General features: G+C 58.2%; 1 protein-coding gene across 4 annotated transcripts in view; it reads right to left on the reverse strand.

Annotated features, from left to right (window-relative positions):
• LOC100724914 (glutamate receptor ionotropic, delta-1) overlaps positions 1–5,326 on the reverse strand; it is a 580,436-nt gene extending 575,110 nt beyond the window's left edge. For 2 of the 4 annotated variants that reach the window (XM_063233729.1, XM_063233727.1), the window contains exons 1-2: positions 5,077–5,325; positions 3,093–3,248 (exon numbers count right to left, since the gene is read on the reverse strand). In XM_063233729.1, coding sequence (XP_063089799.1) covers positions 3,093–3,248; positions 5,077–5,155 — 235 coding nt within the window. In that variant the 5' untranslated portion in view covers positions 5,156–5,325. Of the gene's footprint in view, positions 1–3,092; positions 3,249–3,989; positions 4,123–5,076 lie in introns of those variants that run through there. The other 2 variants (XM_063233725.1, XM_063233726.1) reach the window with 2 other exon arrangements.
• Between the last annotated feature and the right edge of the window lie 15,771 nt (positions 5,327–21,097).

Below are 21,097 nucleotides of genomic sequence, written 5' to 3' on the forward strand. Positions count from 1 at the left end.
ATCAGTGAATTCAAGGCCAGCCTGAACTACATAGCAAGACCTTGTCTTGAGGGGAAAAAAAAATGAAAGAAAGAAAGAAATTACAGGTATAACTCTCAGGGCCAGGAGGTTCCCTTTTCCTCATGAATAGTTCATTCTTACAGATCAGCATAAATGATTCCACTTCTTTAAAACACTGCTCATTGGAAAACACAGGCAGCCAGTAAGAGTGATGTTTCAATGTTCACGGTGGATTCGGGAAGAGCCAACAACATGGCAAAGGAACAGAAAGCAGGAAACAAACATCAGAACAGGACCCTGTGCGCTCACAAGTGCAGCAGGAGGGAGGCTGTGCTTCCCTGCACCCTCCCGTCTTTACCTAAGGAGCACTGCTCTCTTTCCTTTCTACATATTTAAAGCAACTCAAGCCAATCACAGCAATACATCTCTCTTCTAATTGGACAGAAATGAGGAAAAGCTGGAAACGACAAGGTCACCTAGGGGCCTCTCTCAAGGGATTCGCCCCTTACAAAGCGGCACACATCACAGTGGCTGGAAACACCAACAGCCTGGGAGATGCTGACGGGGTCCATGGCTGGGCCAGGGACCAGGGAAGGAACCAGGGCTCACCGAGCACGTGCCAGGGCCCCGAGCAGGCGATTTATGCACGTCTCCCCTCGTTTAATCCTCCCCATAATCCCAGGTTACCTCGTTCCCTTTAACAGATGTGAAAACCAGAGCTCAGAGCAGAGCCAAGGCTCCCCACCCCGTGGTACCCCCAGGCAGCAGGATCTCAGAGAGGGCCCTCTGGGCCCCAGAGACCAAGCTCTTCTCATTGCTGATTCTCAGGCCCAAACAGGCTGTGACACTGCAATTCCAGGGGCCCCAGCTCCTCCAGGCCAGAGGCCAAGCCGGCCACTCCCCAACACCAAGTCTGCCATCGAATGAGACAATGAACATCCAGGCCTTGAAAAAGAGACAAGGCAGCCACCAGGCAGAGGTCAGGCCAGCAGGTGGACCAGCACCCCACAGAACACAGCCTAGGCAGGCAGCAGCCAGCCAATACCTGCTCAACTAGCCCCAGGGGAGGAGGAGGAGGAGAAAGATGGGGAGGAGGAGGAGGCACACACTGCTCTGCTCTGTGTGCACAGGCCTGGGGGCTGGGTCCACTCACACCCCAGAGGTGCCCAAAGGTCACACATGGTCAGGGGACAATGCAGACCTGTGCCCCTGCAGCTTTCTCCAGCCTGCACCCTGCACTGGTGATGGCACCACGACCCACACGACGGCCAGGCATGTAGAAACTCACACTCCTCTTGGGAGAGCAGGCCAAGCTGCCACTCCTGGAGACAGACGAGGGCATTTCTCCAGGAATCCCAACAGAGAAACTGAGATCCAGAAAGCAAGTGCGCAACCAAAAGAGACCCCTGGTTGGAGCCTTTATCACCAGGACGAGCAAGCATTTGGGGTTCAGGGCACAGAGCTGTGTTTTGCCAAGTCTGTCCTGAAGGATTGAGTTGCTTCATTAACTGACAGCTTAAAGCTCATATTTTACACAACAGCCCAAGCTCGGGGCCACCGTGAACGCACACCCACTGTACCTTGCTGTCCCAAGGCAGGACAGCAGCACCTGTGGTCCTGGGGAACTGCAGGTGGGGCCTGATGGGCACCGATGAGCACAGACTTTGGCCCTCAGAGGAGCAGGTCAGTGGAAGGCACCCAGGCAATGGGACCTCAGGCAGGGACCCCTACACACACACACACAAAGGAAGCCCAGGGACAGGGGGTACCAAGGGACAGAGAGTTCAGGCCGGGGGATGTGACCAGGGAAAGGCAGGGCCTCCTCCTCCTCCCTGCATGTCAGCAGACACCAGACAACAAGACAGCTGTCAAGGTTGGAAGAAGCAGTCCCCACCACAGGCGACACTGGCCTCACTCCAGTCATCGCTACCCTAAAAACACCATCTGGAACTCCCAGTCTGCACAACCCTTCCCAAGACCTCTCAGACCTTTGGGCTCCAGAACTAGGCAGTCCCCAACCCGCAGATGGCCTCCAGCTCCTCCTCCTCCTCAGCTAGGAGTAGGACGTCCCAGATGGCCTCTCTTCCAAGGAAGCCCTGCACCACCATGACCCTCTGGACTGTATCCATCGCTGAGTCACCTCCTCTGAGAGGGTCCCAGCAGAGCAGGAGCTGGGGGCAGCCCTAGGCAGCGGAGGACTCTGCTTGGGGGAGCCCTCCACCCCTGCCTGCCACTCCTCTCTCAGGAAGGGGCCCCTGCACACTGCTCCTCCAGCAGAGCAGATCCAGCCTCAGACTCCGGAGCACAGGTTGCAGGGCTGGCCTGGCGTGGGGGCCAGAGAGAGCCCAGAGCCCTGATCCCTAAGCGTGAGGCAGGACTGCCAGGAGGACCTGGCATGCAGGCAGAGAGCCTGGAAGGAGGGGAACCGAGAGGAGAGGGAAGGGGAGGGAAGGGGAGAGAAGGGGAGGGGAGGGGAGGGGAGGGGAGGGGAGAGCAGAGCAGAGGGGGTGGCTTCTGCACACCTGTTGGCCCTGCTGCAAGCCTAGCTGACAGAGACTAAAGGAGGAGGCAACCCAGCACCAGCCAGGATTCCCTGCAGCTGCCCTGGCCCAGCTCCACTTTTTTCCTGGGCAAACAGCGCCCACCTCCGGCCCAGGCGGTGGCAGAGAAACCGGCTGCTCCCACCCCTAAGGAGAATCGCGGCAGAGACCTGGATCCGAGGCACAACGGCACGATCCAGAGCCAAGAAACTCACTGGGCTGCAAAAGGAGAAGCTGCACAGGGCTGGCTCGGCCGCCTGGGGCCCCAGGCACGAAAGACCCTGGGCCCCAGAGCGCGGGGAGGGCCGAGCCTCAGAGGTCTCTGCGCGCAGACACGCCCACCCACAAACACGCGAGAAACAAAGCCGACAGAGCCGCCAGCCCGCGCCTGCCCGGGGAAGGAGCAACGTGCGCCAGGCGATGCGCGCAGCCTCCCCAGCTCCCCGCTAGCTCGCTGCCTCTGGGCTCAGGGAGCCTCTGCTGCCGACACGCGGCCCTAGGCCGCCGGGCACACGGAGAGCTCTGCCGGCCCTGGGCCGCGCCTTCGCTCACCTTCCTGCACGGCCTGGAACGGATTGTTGGCCTCGATGACCTTGATGGAATAGGTGATCTTCTCACTCTGCAGGATGTCATCGTTGAGACTCAGGTCGGACACGGCCAGCTGGAACACCCTGTCGTCCTTGGCTGCGTTCTCCTCAAAGATGGCACCTGGAGGAGTAGAGGGGTCAAGGCTGGGCCTGGAGAGGACCCGCCTCCTCCCCTCTGGTCGGTCAGGCCACCAGGTAGAGGAGATCTGGGCTGGGATCGCCTTTAAGGCTATCCCCCCAAAACCCGCACAAATGTCCCCGGCCCTGCACACAGGTGCACATCATTGACATGAATCAGGCGTGCCCAGGTGCAGCCACCAGGTCACACGCACGGCTCACACCCAAAGCAACACATGTACCCGCCATGCCCAACTCGAGGGACTGTGCCAAGCCGGGGCGGCTGCCACAGGCCCCTAACATGGTTTCCTAAGACCCATCCCAGAAACCAGAAAGTTCCGGGGAGGGCCGTGTCCCCCAGTCTGAGCCCCAGGTGCAAGATGCTTCCTTTGCCGCGTGTGCCCGGCTGAGGGAGGTGCACGCGGTGACCACAGCGGGCGCCTAACACAGGAGGCTTCCGCGGGCACGGGGCCTGGCACCCTGGATTCCTACCCTCCAGCGTGCTCTTCCTGCGGGGGTGGTGGAGGAAGTGGGGGCGGGGACCGTCCCACAGCCCCCTGCACTCTCAGCTCGAGCTCAGGCGGCTGAGCGTCCGGAAGTGGCGGCTGGTGCGAGGAGCCTCTGGGGCGCCCTGGAGCCAGCACCGCGCGCTGCTTCTGCCATCTCTGTGCCCGCAGTGGGGACGGGTGCGCCTCGCTGGAGCCGACCTGTACCCGGACAGCCGCGGAGTCCCCGCCTCACCCACCGCAGGGTCTCGGAGGTCCCACGGCTTGGCTCCACGTCCCTGGAGCTGCTTGCTGGGCAGAGGGAAAGAGGCCCAGCTCCTCGGCTCCTCGCGACACCAGAACCACACTGCTCACCATGGGACCCGCGCCGCCCCGCGCCGCTGTGCCGTCACCCCCGCCTCCTCCTCGTGCCTCCCAGCCCCCCAGCTTCTCCGGGCCCGCCGGTCTTTCCCAACTTCCGGAAAGGCCACTGCGCAAGGGCTCCCCCACAGCGGCCGCGTCGCCCCGGAACGTGGCCCGGCGTCCGGGGATTCCGGCAGCGCTGATCCCGACTCCCACCCGCGGCTCCGCGTCCCTTCCCTCGGTCCTCTCCGCCGTCTGCCTCCTCGCACTCCGCGCCCCTCTCCAGCACCTGGCCTCTTCCCTCGACCCCCCACCCCCTGGCTGGCAATCTGGCTCCAGGGACTGGAACCCGCCTAACTCCACGGCTGTCCAGGACAGGGCTGCAGCCTCCACCCCTCGGTACACACACAGCCGCGCGGACACCGCCGGGCACAGGCAGACGCCGCGGCCACTCTAACAGGCTGGTGGCGCCGCGCGCCCGACACACGTTTGCCCGGCCCCGCACTCCCCAACGCCCTCTCGCAGTGACACCGCCACGGAGCCAGGTGCACACGCAGAGACATACGCTGACAACACCCGTCCGCGGCCACGCTCGGCTCCGGGCCGGCCTCTCCAATCTTGCTCGGCCAACTTGGAGAGCCCCCGGGCCCGTGTGCCCCCTCCCCCGGGCCGCGGCCCCGGCCCCTCCGAGCTGTGCCCAAAGACTCCTAGCCTGGCGCGGGTCTCCACGCGCCCCCAACACGGCGTCCCCCGCACCGCGGGCCCGAGTGTAGGCAGAGGCCGCGGGGCCCCGCGCGGACCTGGGCGCCCCGGGGAGCGCGGCGCGGCCCGTGCACGGCTCCTCCGCGGGGCGGCGCGACACGGCCCTTCGGAAGCACCGCCCGCCGGGCCCCTCAGCCAGGGGAGCCGCCAAGTTTGCTCGCCACGCGTCCCCGGTCTGCTCGGCCCTCCCCCGGTCCCAGCCTGGCCGCCCGCCGCGCTCACCGATGTGGATGATGGAGTCGGCCCGCACCGTAACGCACTGGCAGATCCAGGGGAGAAGCCACAGCGTCAGCGCTTCCATGTCCCCCGGGCGCGCGGTTCATCCGCCCGGGCCCGGGGCGAGGCCGAGGGCAGCGCGGAGCGGGCAGGCGCCGGTCCCGGTGCAGCCCCGGGCCGCTCCTGGGAGAACCGAGCCCACCGTGCGTCTCCCCCGCGCGCCCTGCGCCCGCCCCGGCGCAGCGCAGCCCAGCCCAGCCCCGCGCGCTCGGCTCCCGCGCCGGCTCCGGGGGCGCCCGCGGCCCGAGCGCAGGCCGGCGCGGCGGGGGCGGCTCGGGGGCGACGGCGGCGGCGGCCGGGCTCGCGGTGCGTCTGAGCCCGGCGCGGAGCGAACTGCGGAGGACGCCCCCTCCCCTCCCCCGCTCCCCGCCCGCGCGCCGCCTCCCCGCGCCCGCCGCACCACGTGACTGCGGAGCTCAGCCCCGGCGCGCGCCGCCCGCCGCTCGGCTCGCAGGGGCTCGGGGCCGCCGCGCCCGGCCCGGGGGACGCTCGGGGGCGGCGCGCGCCGGGGCTGGAGGGCTGCGGGGTCGCGGCGGGGGACGGGCGGGCGGAGGGACGTCCGCGCGCACCCTCGGGGTGTCGGGGCGCCCCGAGTGCTCTCGGCCGAACCCGGCCCGGGCGGCCCGGAGGGCGACGGGGCGGGGCGCCGAGCGGGCTCGAACCCGGGCGGCCGACGCGGGGACCCGAGCCCATCCCCCTCCCGCGGGCGGCGCGCTCGGCCGAGCGGGGGAGCCGCGGACTCTGAAGCCCAATTCATGGCCGGAAGCCGGCGCGGCCGTGACCGCGGGCCTGGACGTGAGGAGCCTCCCAAGCGGCCGGCCGGGCGCTCTGAGACGCCGGCCCCGCGGGGCCGGCCCGGCCAGGAGCGCGCTGTGGCGCCACCTCCGGGGGCTCCATCGTCGGGGCCTGGGCGCACGGCACCCGGAGCCAGGGGCGGCCGGACGGGGCTCCCCGGGCACACCCACGGCTTTGGGGAGACCGCGGGGCCGGGCCGGGGAGTGTGGGGGCGGGGGCGCGAGGGCCCCCGGAAAGGCTCGGCCTGCCTGGACCCGCGCGCCCAGCCCCGGACCCTGAGTGAGCTGGGCCCCTTGCCAGGCCCTCCCTGCGGGAAGCGCAGGGCGGCTTCCTGGAGGCGGTGACGGTTCCACAGGCTAGATGCGGTTCCCGAGGGAGGAGGGCGAGGGCGCCGGGCTCTGCGGGTGAGCAGAGGCTGGAGGAGAAGGGGGACAGGGTCTGTGTGCGCACTGTGTCCAGGAGGAACGGGGGAGGCTGGGGAGAGCGCGGGGCTGCCTGCTGACCCCACGGAGCCCAGCCCAGTTGAATCCTGGCTGCAGAGCTGAGGGGACCTGTGGACCAGAGAGGTATCACAGGGATGAGGTGGGCCAGGAAAGGTCCTGCCCTGGGGCAGGGCCTCAACAAAGCTGTCCTCACCCGGCACCCTGAGAGGCTGAGCCAGGAAGACCTCAAGTTGGAGCCCAACCTGGGCAACTTGGCAACTTGGTGAGATTTCGTTTCAAAATAGAAAATAAAGACTTCAACTCCAGCAAAGGTCTTGAGTTCAATCCCCAGATCTGGGGGGAAAGAAGGAGTTGGCCTTTGTCAGAGGCTCCAGTGGTGGGACAGGCCCAGTCCACTCCTCCGCCCACCTGGGTTCCCAGGCAGGAGGCAGAGTGGCAGAGGGTCCCCCGGCTGGGAAGCAGAGGCAGATAATTAGTGGGGGCCGAGCCTCAAGGCCCCTTCCAAGTAGGAAGCAGATGCACCCCATCTGGGCATGGCTCCTGGCCTGTCTGGAGTAGGTGACAAGGTCGGGGGAGCCTGGGCTCTCCTCCCCTGTAGCCCCCAGGAGGTGAGTGTCTATACCTGAAAGTGCTGACTCTAGGACCTTCTTAGCTGGCCATCTGGGGGGTCTACGTCCCGCTCCTGTCCAGAGTCCACGGGGTTCAAGGGAGACCTTTGATAGGTCTAGGCTTCCTGCCACCTCTCCTGGGGACCACCAGCTTCCAGGTGCACTGACCCAGCCTCCTGAACCTCTGATAATCACTGGGGCTTCAAAAGCTCTCACCCCTAAAGGGACTGTGGCCGGAAACTTCAGAGTACAGTCTATGGGGATGTGTGCGCCCACTCAACAGTGCGGAAGCCTGAGGCTGGGAAAGGTGCAACCTGCCCAGCCCTCCGAAGTGGTGAGCAAGGGCCGGCCCTTGGTTTACCCAGCCTCTCCAGCCCCTGTGGGGCGCTTCAGCAGTTTACCTGTTTAAATTTCTCGGCCAGCACCTTTGTTTCTGGACGGTGGGGATGCAGGGCCCAGGTGACCTCTAAGCCAGCTCACTGAGCCCCCAGGCCAGGGCCTTCTGGGGAGCCCACCCCTGTCTCGGATTGGGCACAGGTGTTCAGGATGCTTAGAACCAAGCAGTCCTGGCCCCAGTGGCGGGAACCACTCTGGGAGGCTGAGGCAGGAAGACTGCAGCTTAAGCCCAGCTTGGTGACCGAGTGAGACCCTGGCTCCAAATAAAACATTTAAAAGCTTAGGAATGGCTGCAGCCCGTGTGAAGGCCCTGGTCAGTCCCATCCCTGCCAAGAGCAAGTAAACCGGCACACACACCCAGACCCAGCGCTGGCAGGGAGACAGCCTGTCCTGCCCAAAGCAGCCTTAGCTACCAAAATCGGGGCTTAGGGACATCCAGCAGAGCCACAGGGACAGTCATGTGGCATCAAGAGTCCCCCTGCTCCCCCAACCAGCGAGGCCTGGCCCTCCCTCCGGGGCCCCTGGGCACATGGGACAAGCTCCCCTCTGCCTCCCGGTGCTTGAAGCCACATTTGGCCATCACTGCCCAGCCTCCAGAGGCTGCCTGCCCCCTGCCACCAGGCCCATGGGCTTCTCTACTGTCCCCATCCTGCACTCCCAGACCTGGGCAGAATGAGGGGCCCAGCCAACTGTGCCTGGAGCCCCAGAATCAGGCTGGGAGGGGCAGCAGAGCCGGGATGGGGATGCCATGCCACCTCGGTCCCAGATGCAGCTCTGTGGGAGGGACCCCAGGGCCCTGGGGAAGCCAAGGGCCAGTGAGGCAGCTGGAAGAGTCCTGGCGGGCCCCTAGCCTCCCCTAGAACCCTGTGCTCCACCCATGGATGCTCCTGAGCATCCATTCACAAGGCTGCAGAGCAGGGTTTGTGGTGACCAGGGAAGGGGATGGCCTGTGCTTGCCTTGGGGGCCCTTGGGAGAAGGCACAGCTTGGGACACGAGACTCGACTTCCCGGAAGCCTCCCAGGGGCATTGTGGGACGGGCTTTGCTGTAGGGCACAGGCCACCCTGCAGGTGACCCCACAAGGCCTCAGGGCACTTATCCCCACTCTGCCCTTATGACCCCTAAGGCTTGGGGTGGCCCAGCCACCCGAGGACACACAGTGGTGACAAGGCCCTGGGTCCCCACCACAGGTACCCCAGTTTGGCCTCACTCAGGGAACCCCTCAGCAGCTCAAAGATGTGCAGACAGGACATCACGGGGCGGGGTCCAGCTGGGCTCAAGTGCCAGGATGAGCATGAGGAGCCAGGTGTGGCGGCACACACCCATGACCCCAGCGATCGGGGAGGCTGGAGCAGGAGGGCAGCGAGTTTAAGCCCAGCGTGGACAACTGAGGCTCTCAGGGCCTCAACGGTTTACAAACTGGTTTTGGCTATGCTGTGAGTTCAGGGCCAGCCTGGGCTTCAGGGTGAGAACTTGTGTCTAAAACCGAACAGAAAGCTGAGAGGAGGCTTTAAAGAGCCCGCCCTGGACTTCGCCAGTCCCCTGGAGCCCCCAAGGAGGGCAGGGGTGTCCGGGGCCCGTGGCCATCCTCACCTGTTCCCTGCACACAGAGTCCCAGCACGAAGGAGGCCCAGGGCCCCTCTTGAGCTCCTCACGGGCAGACAGGGTCAGAAGCTCAGGACTAGAAGGACTCTGCTCTCCCTCACCTTTCCCCCAAGCCGGAGACACGGCCCTCTGGGATCTTGAGAAGCCACACCAGTGACACTGCAAGCAGCATCCCTCCAGACTCACACCAGGCTGGCTTTGAACTCATTGTGTAGCTCAAGACTGGCCTTGAATGCAGGGGAATCTGCCTGCCTCAGCTTCCTGAATGCTGGGATACAACCGAGTGTCACCTTTCCAGGGAAAATTCACCTATTTTTAGCGTCTTTGTTGCCTCCGGTAAAAGGTAGCAAGCTGGGTAAGGAGAGGAACATTTATCTTAAGACAGATTTTATTTCCAGTACCTAGAACAATGGCGGGCATATCTAGTAGACAGTCGGTGAGCATTTGAATGGAGTTGCTTCCTGAGAACCGGGCGTGAGAGCCAGGCTCTTCCCCGTGACCCTGTCACACTGGCCCTCAGCGGTCACCTGCTGTTGAACAGGCTTTCCTGCTGTTCACCACCATGAACCACACGACCCTGCAGATTTCTTCAAGGCACACACATCCGCAGCCCTCCGCCCCCTCGGGGTCAGGGCCCAGAGTGGGGTCGCCAGGCCGAGGCGACGAGAGCCGGGTTCAGGCCCCCCAGGAATCGCAGGGACCGTGGAGTCTGGGGCTGAGACTGTGGGCTTCTCCTGTGTTCGCCCCGCCTTCCGCCGGAGGGCGCCTCGGGCATCCGTGGAGCAATGTTGTCCCCTGCCGGCGGCTGATCGAAGCGCTGGCTCGGTTAACTTGCTCTGTTCTTAAAGGAGGCCCTGACTCGTGCCTTCCAGCACCCCGGGAGGCTCAGGCAGGAGGAGTGAAAGATGGAACCCGGCCCGGCTACCTTAGTGACTTAGCAAGGCCCTATCTCAGAACACAGTGAAAAGGGTCAGGGGTGGCCTTCTTGGCCACTGGAACGCCAGAGCTACCCAGGAACCTTGAAGTCCAGGATCCTAAGAGATCTCAGAGTTCATAAAATGAGCCAAGCGACCTCTTCCCGGGCTGCCTCAGGCCCAGAACAGGAAGAGCCCATGTGCAGTGCCCACCCGGTGGCCCCAGCTGGCCTGGCATCCCCCAGCTCGGTGACCACTTGTTCCAGGCCCACCCCTGACCACGTCACAGGGTAGCGGTGACCACCTACTTAACACCCCCAGCTCAGCAGTGACCCCCAGCTCAGCAACACCACGTCAGCAGTGATCCCCAGCTCAGCACCCCCAGCTCATCATTCCTAAGCAGAGCACCCCCAGCTCAGCAGTGACCAAAGAAACAAAACAAAGCCAGGGTTCAAAAGAAGTGATCCCGGTGTGCAGGTGCACACACCTGGTACCCTGCACTCTGGGGGCTGAGGCAGGAGGAGTTAAAGTTTGAGTCCAGCCTGGGTAACACAGGGATTTAGGGAGACCAGGACTCAGAATAAACATAAAAGGCTGGGGATGCAGCTCAGAGCTAAGGGCCCAGGCACAGCCACCGTCCTGGGGAAAGGGCAGAGGTGCACACACGGCCACAAACACGTGAAAGGATTCCGGTGAAAACCAGGAGGGGAGGCAGCCCCGTGGGCCCACCTGGCAGCTGTGAGTCCTGGGCAGCCGCGGCGGCAGAAAGCAGAAAGGCTCCCCTCAAAGCCTTGGCAACCAGCAGAGCTCCCCCCCCCCCGCCCGGGCCAGCAAGCTCACTGTTGGGTGCACAGGGCTGGGGCATGGCCTGGGATCCACAGTGTCCCCAGCCCCAAAACGTAGGAGCAACAAAAAGCTTGTGCAGATCAGCAAAATGTGGTCACCACATGCATCACAGTGAATGCAGTGGGACGTGGCAGGGCAGACCTGTAGTCTCAGCACTCGAGAGACTGAGGCACGAAGATCGCCCTGAGTTTGAGGCTCGCTTAGGCTGTACAGTGAGCTCTAGGCCACTCTGAGAAGTGAGACCCTGATTCATAGGTGCAAAATAAAATACTACAAATTGAAAGCAAGGACACAGGTCCGAGTCCTCGGCTTCTGGTCCATGGGAGGGTCTGCAGGGCCGGCCCCCAGCCAGGCCGCCTCCCCCAGGGCCACAGCACGGGGAAGCTCAGGCTGCAGCAGGAGGGATCTGCCCTCTGTGCTCTGTTCCACCTACACATGCCCACAAGCCTGGCTCCGGGTCCACGGCCCATCCTCATGGGTGCCCCAGCCCCAGGAGCTGTGGGGAACAGAAAAGCAGGGACAGCCCTGTCCCCAGGCTCCCTTGCCAGCAACCAAACACGGTAAGTGAGGTGACTCACACACAGTGCCAGTATCGCAAACCCAAAGGGTAAGCACAGAGCAAAATAAACGTGAAGGGACAGGAAACAGAGATAGATCTTAGCAACAGGGAAGGCAACCAAGAGGTGGAAGAGGGGGATGAAAATGATGTGTGGTGCCCCCCCCACACCCCGCACCCCAGGGAGGGGATCACCAGGCACTGCAAACATCTACAGGACAATAAAAGTGAAGTAAAAACTGCGACTTAGTTACTTTTCTCTCATCGCTGAGACAGGATCCCCGCCCGACCCCCACATTAAACGCAGGAAAGGTTTATTCAGCTCACAGTTCACAGAGGTTCAGTCCATAATCGCCAGCTCCAAAGCAGGGAGGCTGGCAGAGGGTGATGCGGAGGAGAAACGGTTCATGGCAGGCAGCAGGCAGCAGGCAGCAGGCAGCAAGCAAGGGCCTTCATGGCGTCCTCCTGTCCCTTATGTCTTATCCCAGCCACTAAGGGCAAGCAGCACTCACACCCTGGTGCCCTGGATCCTAGCGCTGTGCCATGAATCAGCTCCAGCGCCCCACACCCCAGACCCATGCGGTTGGGAAAGAGGCCACCTAGCTTTGGAGGCCATCTGGACACCAGACGTAGCAATGCCTAAAACAGACCTGTGAGAGCGGCCGAGCTGGGCATAAACAGTTCAGCAGTGCTGGATGCTGAATGCGGCCCAGCTGTTTCCCACCTAGGGCCAAGCTCGCCTGCCTGCCCCTGGGAGCACCCTCTTCTGGGTGCCCTGTGGAAGGGATTCCAGTTTCAAGATGAATCCCAGGCCTGCAGCCGCACCCCTTGGAGCCTTGGCCAGAGCGGCCAGCAGGCGGCGCCTGTGTCTGCACCCCTACCCCCCACACACATGTGGGGAGGTGGTATTGGTGCCCACTACCTAGCCCAGCACCTAGCCAGCAGCTGGTGCTCAGCGGTTGCTGAATGGACGTCCGGACCTGAGGTCCACACCGTGGCACTTTCTCACGAGGAGACCCACAAGGTCCCCCCACCACCCCAGCACCCCTGGTCTGATCCCGCCTCCCAGCCTCCCCACCTCTGAGCCCCGGCTCTGCTCTGGGGACCCACGCAGGACACAGGGGCGCTGGCCCTAGAGCAGAAGGGCGAGGACCCTCCAGGAACAGGGGTGACGAGGACTCTTTTCAGGCAAAGAGAAACTCGGGGAGGTGTCGGGAGGAACTTGTCCCAGATGGTGGAGCCTGCTTGACAATATTGCACAGCGAGTTTAAGAAGACAGAAGTGAAATCTGAGGCCCTGCAAGTCTGTCTAGGAACATGCGCCAGCCGGGAGGAGGGAGGTGGGTGAACTGCAGGTTTAACTTCAGGGAATTAAAGAAAGAGGTGCATGGACAGGGTGCCGGGGGTGGGGGGGGTACAAGATGAGACAAGATGGCCTAACTCAGCCAAGAAAGTGAGACACAGACAGGTGGCAAACTGCACAAAGTCAGTTACTATTTTAAAAACACAAACACCTTAACAAGCGTGTTAAATATGAGAGACACACATGCTTTAAATGACAAATGACCATCCACGGGATTTGGTTTAAATCCAACTCTATGCTGTTTACAAACTCAAATCAAGAATATAGTTTGGGGCTGGGAGTTTAGCTCAGCAGCATAAGCGCCTGCCTTGCAAGTGTGTGGTTGTGAGTTCGATCCCTGGTACCGACAAAAAAAAAAAAGAAGAATATAGTTTGAAAGTACAAGGAATAAGATCACAAGGCCATGTGAACCATAACCTAGAAACCACTCAACTCATTTCTAACCCCAGCTCTCTGGGAGGCTGAGGCAGGAGAATCACAAATTCTAGCCCAGGCTGGAATTTGTTGCCGGAGACAGGGATAGCCTATCACAAAATTTTTTTAAAAATGAATAAATAAAATTTAAAATCCCAGCACTCAGGAGGCTGAGGCAGGAGGATTGCTGCAAGTTCTTGAACAGCCTAGGCTACAATAGTCTGATCCTGTCTCAAAAAACAAAAAAATCGGCTCGGCTATAGCTCAGTGTGGAAACCTTGCTTCGCGGTACCACAAATAATAAAATCGGTAAGAGGAATCTAATGTAGCTAGATTAGGCATAACCGTGGGGACGGGGCATCTACCTCAGTGGTACAGGGTTTGTTAGCGCTTATGGCTGGGCTCAATCTCCAGCACTAAAAAATAAATTAAATGTACTGCAAAGGGCCAGGGTGCCATGGCCCACGCCTGTGATCTCCACACTCTGGGAGGCTGAGACATGAGGAGTGTAAGTTTGAGCCCAGCCTTGGCAATTTAGCAGCTTTGTTTTTTTATTTGAGTAAAAACAACCTTTGTTGTTTTTATTTTGAGTTTGGTTTTTATGCAACGGGGTCTCACTATGTAGTCCGGGTTGGCCTTGAACTCACAGGGACTCTCCTGCCTCAGCCTCTGGAGTACTGGGATCACAGGCGTGCGGTGTGCGGCGCCTCCCCCAGCAACCCAGTGTGAGTAGCGCGACATCCAGAGTGCTCAAACCTCGGTTGCCTTTTCCCCCCGGCCACTTCCAGGGTGCACAGCAGCCCTGCACGGGACCTGCTGCGCCCCGGCTTGGGAGCGCCCACCTCCCTGGCTGCTCCTGCTTGGTCCCCTCCTTTCCTGCCTGGTGGAGGGTCCCCTCAAATTCAATGCCAGTCACAGTCGGAACTAGATAGCGAGACCCCACACAAAAAATAAGTGCTGGGATCAAGATTTAAAGATTTTTAAACTCCCTCGGCCTAATACGGGAAGAGGAGAGGGCCAACATCCCTTAAAAGAACAGAGGGGACCTGTAAACACACAGCCCTGGTGTCAGACGGAAGCCCTGCAAAGACAAGGGGCCTGGCCTGGTAGCTCAGGCCTGTAATTCCAGCACTCAGGGGACTGAGGCAGGAGGATCTTGCGAGTTGGAGACCAACCTGGGCCACGAAGTGAGCTCAAGGCCAGCCTGAGCTGCAGAGCGAGACACCATCTCAAAAAGAACAAAATAAATTTTTAAAGAAAACAAGCAGGGCCAGGGATGTGGCTCGCTGCAACAGGGCCTGCCTGGCAAGCGCAAGGTCATGAGTTTGACCCTCAATACCAAAAGGAAAAGAAAAAAAACAGGTTACAGGAAGGATGGGAGGGGCGGTGACAGAGGGGCGGGGGTCTGGGCCTCTATGGGCGTGTCCTCGGGCTTGATGGGCGGGGCTGTGTCAGGGCGGAGGGGCGCACCTTGCGTGGTGGGCGGGGACTCTAAGCTTTATGGGCGGGGCCTCGGAGGCTCCAGGGGCGCTGATGGTGGGCGGGGCCTCGTGCGTGTGGGCGGGATCTGATTGGTGGCGAGGGCTGCAGGGGCGGGGCGACACAGAGCCTGGGAGTCCCGGGGTTGCACAGGGGCCGTGCGAGCACGTGGACGGGAGGGGCGGCCGCACCCCGGGCCGCGCCTGCTCCTGAGGTGTAGGGACCAGCTGAGGCCTTGAACTTGCTACCCTGGAATCTGCGACCGGAGCCGTACGACTGCACCCGGCCCGGGACCGCTGAGACGTAGGACGGGGCCGCCCTGCCCTTCGCGAGGCCCTGGGCGCTGGGCCAGGCCGAGCCCGGGTGCCTCAGCTTTTCCTGACTGGACCGCGTGGCCTTGGCGGCTGCATGTGAAAAACCAGGACAAAGGGCAGCTGCCCTGCCATTGCGGAGGCCTCGCGGTCCGGCTAGGAAAAGCCGAAGACTTGGGGGCCATCGGGCCGCGGACCTGAGCCCGATGCAGCCTCAGAGCCTTAGCAGACGCTCTGGGGTTTCCATCCCACAGCCCCTGCCACCGTGCCACAGCCCCAGGCTTCACTGCAGGGGGGGGGGCGGTATTGGACACTGAGCCAAGGCCTTTATTGAGGCCTTGTGTGTTTCTGATTTTAAGACACAGCCTGGCTGTGTTGCTAAATCCTCCAGGCTAGCCTCAAACTTGGGGTGCGGGGAGCAGCTTCACAGTGAACTCCGAGGGTAAACTGACTTCACCCCACTCCTCTCAGTTCTCCCCGGCCCTCCTCACTGCATGGGGGGCTGAGACGGACACCCAGAGCTCTACATTTTTTTAAACATGCAGAGAGCAAAAAGGTAAAAAAAAAAAAAATCCCTCTCCCCGTGTGTGGAAATAACCCAGGCCGTCTTTTTCTGTGGTTCTGACTCTTTTTCATAGAAACAAATCACGACATTGCATGTGAACCCAGCTCTCTGGAGGCAGAGGCAGGAAGATCCCTGCAAGCTCAAGGCCAGACTGAGCGGCATAGTAAGACATTGTCTCAAAAACCAAACTCCCCCAAAATCAAATCAAGTTAAATGTCCCTGCTCTTAGTGAGGATGAGTTTCCTCCTGCCGTCACATTTGCTCTTTTGTGAACTGCTGTCCTGTGCATGCTTTAATCTAGAGGGCTAGATTTTTTATTATTATTATTTTTAGGACTTTGTTGTAAACCCTATACTAATGATTAGTTGTGTGTTTCGGAAATGCTTTCTCCTACCCAGCTTCTCCCCATTGCTGTTTTATTTATTCTTGGCCTTTCTAATAAAGAATTTATCCTTGTAAGATCACATGGTGTCTCTTCTATGAGAAACCTCAAATATAAATAATTTAAAGGGCAACATAAAAGGCAGGTGGTAGAAACAGGGAGTAGGTTTGTGGGGATGGGAAGAGGCCCTGGGAAGGGGGAGACAAGAGAAAGTGGAGGGAAGGCGAGTCAAAATACCAGCATGTGGAGGGTGTGGTGGCACACATCTGTTATCCCAACACTCCGAGGATGAGGCAGGAGGACTGCCACAAGTTCAAGGCATGTTGGCTTCACAGTCAATTCAAGACCAGCCTGAATCACAGAGCAAGACTCTGTCTCAAAAAAAAAAAAAAAAAAAAAAAAAAAAAGAAAAGAAGGAAAGAAATGGCTGGATGTGTCGGCACACACCTGTAAGCCCAGCACTCAGGAGGCTGAGGCAGGAGGATCACTGCAAACTCGAGGCCTTCCTAGGCTACAAAGTGATTTCAGGGCAGCCTGAACTGCCTAGTTAAACCCTAACTCAAAAAAGAGCTGGGCATGGTGGTGCAGGCCTAAAAACCCAACACTTGAGAGACTGAGGCAGGAGGATCGCTGTGAGTCTGGGCCCAGCCTGGGCCACATTAAGACCCTGTTTCAAAAATAAAAGTACAAAAAAATCAGATGTCATATGTGTATGTCCCAATTTCCTAAGACAAAAGAGAATGTATTTACCCTTCTTTACCATTTTCTACTTTATGCCTAGAGAATACATCTCCAACACTTTTTAATTTTTTAGATTTTGAGACAGAGTCTTACTAATTCCCCCAACAACACTCAGCTTGCAATCCTCCTGCCTCAGCCTCCTAGTGCTAAGATTACAGGTACCCCCCACCCTGCCCAGCCATATTTTGTCTTGTTAATATTTTACAACTTTGCTTTTCTTTGAAGCCACTGCTTTAGCTGCAGGCCTCAAGTTTAAATTTGCAGTTTTCACTCTAGTTTGGTTTTAAGTGTTTTCTAATATCTATCATAATTTCTTTCTTGGCCTCTGTGTTATTTAGAAATGTTTTTAATTTCCCCATGGATGTGAAATTTTGCTACTTTTTGCTTTTAGTTCTTATTGGTGATTATGTAAGCTTCACGATATCAGCTCTGCGGGATTTGTTGACTCTTGGTTGCTAAGGCCGTGAGGAGTTTTTGTGGTTCCTGTGGGGCGTGTATTGCATTTTCTCTCTGTGCTCATCGTTCCTAACTTTTTTAATATGTCCACTTTGAAAAACCTAAGATTAACAAATATTCCTTCTTCTTATACAGTACAAAGAGCATTTTCTTTTCTTTTCTTTTCTTTTTTTTTTTTTTTTTGTCCTACAGATGGACCTCATAACCTCTCACTTGCCAGGCAGTTGGCTGTGTCGCTGAGCTAAATGCCCAGCCCCTCAGTACCAGGATTTATGAAAGGTCTACCCTCAACCACCCCTCACTCAGCTCATCAGTCACCTCTAATTTTATTGCTTCTAAATGAGTTTTACGGCTCACCTCATTGTGGTGACACAATCAGGGCAGTTTGCAGTAGCCACGTGTGTTCTGGGACCTTCCCCTCCGAGTTTCCCTAGTACCCAATCCTGCCCTCTCTGTTCCCCTTACTTCTGCTCTGAATTTCTCCTTTGTGCTGCTAGTGACGATCTCTGCCTTAGTCTCTCCTCCCCTAAACCTGTCCTTGTTGACCCTGACTCCTAACTGATGGTTTAGAATGACACAAACAGACCCCCCAGACATCCCTCCGTTGTCCTGCTCCCCCCACACTGCTGCTGCAGAGAAGCGTGCTGGTGGACCTCTCTGGTGCCCTTGTGTGTGGTCCGCCCGTCCCGCCTGTCGTGACTAAGGCTTCATTTGGATCCTGTCCTGTTTAGTATCCTAAATGTTCACTGCCATATGCTGTGGTTTGAGTGTGGTGTTGAGGATATATAACCTTTAAGAGGTTATCTGGGTCACTTTTCTCTTGCCTGCCTGAGACAAAATACCCGATATACAAAGTTAAAGGAAGAAATGTTGATTTTAACTCACAGTCTGTGGAGGTTTCAGACCATAATCGGCTGCTCCAAGGCAGGGTGGCTGGGTGAGGGACCTTGCAGAGGAAAAACAGCCCATACCAGGGCAGACAGGAGGTGGCAGCAAACAGCAAGCAGCCGCAGGAGTCTGCCTTTCACCCCTTTACATTCTACCCAGGCTGCAAGTCTATCGATTGGCATCATCCATGCCCGAATGGGGCTCCATTACCCACACCGTTAACCCCAGTATCTTCACACCCCCTGACCCAGCTGCCCACCTGTGAAATTCCCCACTTATGACGCTTGCTATCCTCTCTACCATTTTCTCAGACTAAAATCCTGAGGCAGGAGATTAGGGCACAGCAGGCTGGCTGGGGCTTTTGCGCTAAACTACATCCCCAGCCCCCTTTTTATATTTTTATCTTGAGATGGGGTCTCACAAAGTCACTAAGTTAAGCTGGGTGTGGCAGGGCAGACCTGTTACCCAACACTTGGGAAGCTGAGGCAGGAGGATTGCCGTGAGTTTGAGGCCAGCCTAGGCTGCATAGAGTGTTCAAGGCCAGCCTAAACTACAAAAGCAAAATGAAAAAGGAGGAAAAATAAAAGTATTATAATAGGATTGTGTACTGTCGCTTTGCAGTAGGGTGTGATTGATTCCCTGTGCTCTTATGAATTATCCCTTATTAATGGCTGAAAATATCCCACTCTGGGAGCAGCATATATTACTTAATTGTTCTTTATTTTTAATTTTTTTCTGTAATGGGAATCGAACTCACAACCTCACACTTGCCAGGCAGGTGCTTATGCCGCTGAACTAAATCCCCGGTTTAATTTTCTTTTTAATATTATCAACTCTATCATAAATTTATTTAAAAATGAATAGTGTAAAACATCTGCAATTATTTCCATAGAGCAGCCTTCTAGTATCAGAAATCCTGTAGCAAAAGACTATGTGTAATTTTATTTTATTTTTTTGTACCAAGACTCAAACTCAGAGCCTTGTCCTTGCCAGGCAGGTGCTGTACCACTGAGCTACATCCTTGGCCTGATCACGTGTTATTTTGTTTCATGTGTTATTTTTAGGGCCATGGAATTATTAGAAAAACCTGGATGTGGTGGCGTGCACCTGTGAACCAGCACTCAGGAGGCTGAAGCAGGAGGACTGAGTTGGAGGCCAGCCCGGGCTACATAGTGAGTCATGTCAAAAAAGAAGGAGAAGGAGGAGAAGGAGGGGGAGAGGGAGGGGATACAGCTCAGTGGCACAGCAGGTGGCTGACAAGCATGAGGTTGTGAGTTCAATTCCTGGTGCTAAAAAAGTGGGGGAAAGAGGAGGAGGAGAAATGGGCAGACTAACCCACAGTGTTTCAGTTGATGGTGATTAGTTTCGAGACAGCGTCTTGCTATGTAGTTTTGTTGTTCCTATTGGACTGAGTCTCGCTGTACAGTTCAGGCGCTCCCTGAACTCACTCTGTAGCCCAGGCTGGCCCCCACCTCAGTTCTCCTGCCTCAGCCTCCTGCGTGCTGGGATGACAGGTGCGCCACTGTGCCTGGCACTTGCTCCCACTTTATAAACTCCTCCACCACGTCTGGAGCCAGCACCGTCACTCGGTCTCCTCTGGATGGTATAACATGGACCATGGAGGCAGCGTGTCTGGGCGGCCATGTGAGGAGCATGGTAGGTGACACGCCTGCCAGTCTCATCCTCGGAAGCTGTTGAGTGGTCCCCGGGGAAACGCAGGATGTGGTTTCACGGGCCTGGCACACACGGAGCGATGTGCAGGGCAGGCGAGAGCTATTTTTACGAAAACGGCTGAAGTTTCCACCCTGGAGGACGAGGACGGTGACCTGAAGCACCAGGCCGGAGACGGAGGGGCCCCAGGATACTCGGCCCGTGCCACCTTACTTTCCATGGGCTGCTAGGTGACCTCAGTGTCACCAGCCTGCAAGGGCATCGCTGTTTCACTTCAGTGCCCCCAAATTCCTTGACCCACCGCATGGCCGATCAAGCAAGTGTTCACACTCGGGTACTTCAGACCCCCCGCCAGGTCTAAAGGTCAGACTCGGGTGTGGCCTCTGCCCCCACACCAGGCCCAGCTGCAGCTTGCTTTACTGCATCTAAAAACTTCAGTTTCACCTCCGTCACAACAGCACGTATCACGCCTTTAAAAGTCAGAAGCTTTGCAGTGGAGCTGGGAGTGGGGGTGCACACTGGTCATCCCAACATCTGGGAGGCTGAGGCAGGAGGATTGCCATCAGCGTAAGCCAACCTGGGCTACACAGTGAGTTCAAGGCCAGTGTGAATTACAAAGCCAAACCTGTGTCAAAAAACCAAAGATAAAAAAAATCAGAAGTTTTAAAATAGCAAGTCGTATACTAGAAACGCAGGGCCCCAGAAGCACCCACTTTCAGCCTTCTCCTGCCTGTTACTTCTGTGCCTACAGCGTTTCTTTTTTTCCCATGATGGTGTTGCTAGGAGACTAGAATTTGTCCCCCTTGTGCCCTCTGTGCACACATGGCCCAGGGCAGCTGTGTCACAAATCATGATGAGGTCAATATTCAATAGTCACCGATTCATCTGTGTAAATGTCACCCGGTGAGCTGTTTATTTTCTTGTGCAACTGTGTTGCTGTACGTTAATAATTTTCTTGTGCTTGTTTTGTTTTGAGACAAGACCTCGCTATGTAGTTCCGCTGGCCTTGAACTCCCTATGTGGCCGCTGGCTGGCCTCGAACTCACAGCAATCCTCCCGCCTCAGCCTCCAAGTCCTGGGATTACAGGTGCGTGCACCACACCTGCTTTCTTGGTTTCCCAAGTATCCCTTCGCTTCCTCACCGAGGCCACCAGCTGACACTTGAGTGGTCCAGCCCTCAGACCCTTGGATTCCGCCCCCCATTCTGTTCCACTGCAGCTCTGCTGGGATTGGAATTTTAAGTGGTTTTCTCCTTGCTGTGAGAGGTGGGACTTTATTCCAGCTGGTGGTCAAGATAAACATCGGGATTCACTGTACACTGATTTCTGTGGACATTGAGTATTCGAATATGAGTTTCTTCAGCACACTCTGTCTGTCCGGGTTGACCCCTGACTCAGGAGGCCAAGGCCTCTACGGGTGCTGGGCCACAGAGGAGTCACCCAGGGAGGCCACCCGGCTGCCCGGGCAGTGGGCAGATCTGAGTTCGAATCCTGCTTCTGCGCACGTGTGACTTCGTGAGCAATCGCGGTGGGTCAG

The sequence above is a fragment of the Cavia porcellus genome, unplaced genomic scaffold, assembly GCF_034190915.1.
Source record: "Cavia porcellus strain 051 isolate PalLab524CR breed Dunkin Hartley unplaced genomic scaffold, mCavPor4.1 scaffold_23, whole genome shotgun sequence".
Lineage (NCBI taxonomy): Eukaryota > Metazoa > Chordata > Mammalia > Rodentia > Caviidae > Cavia > Cavia porcellus.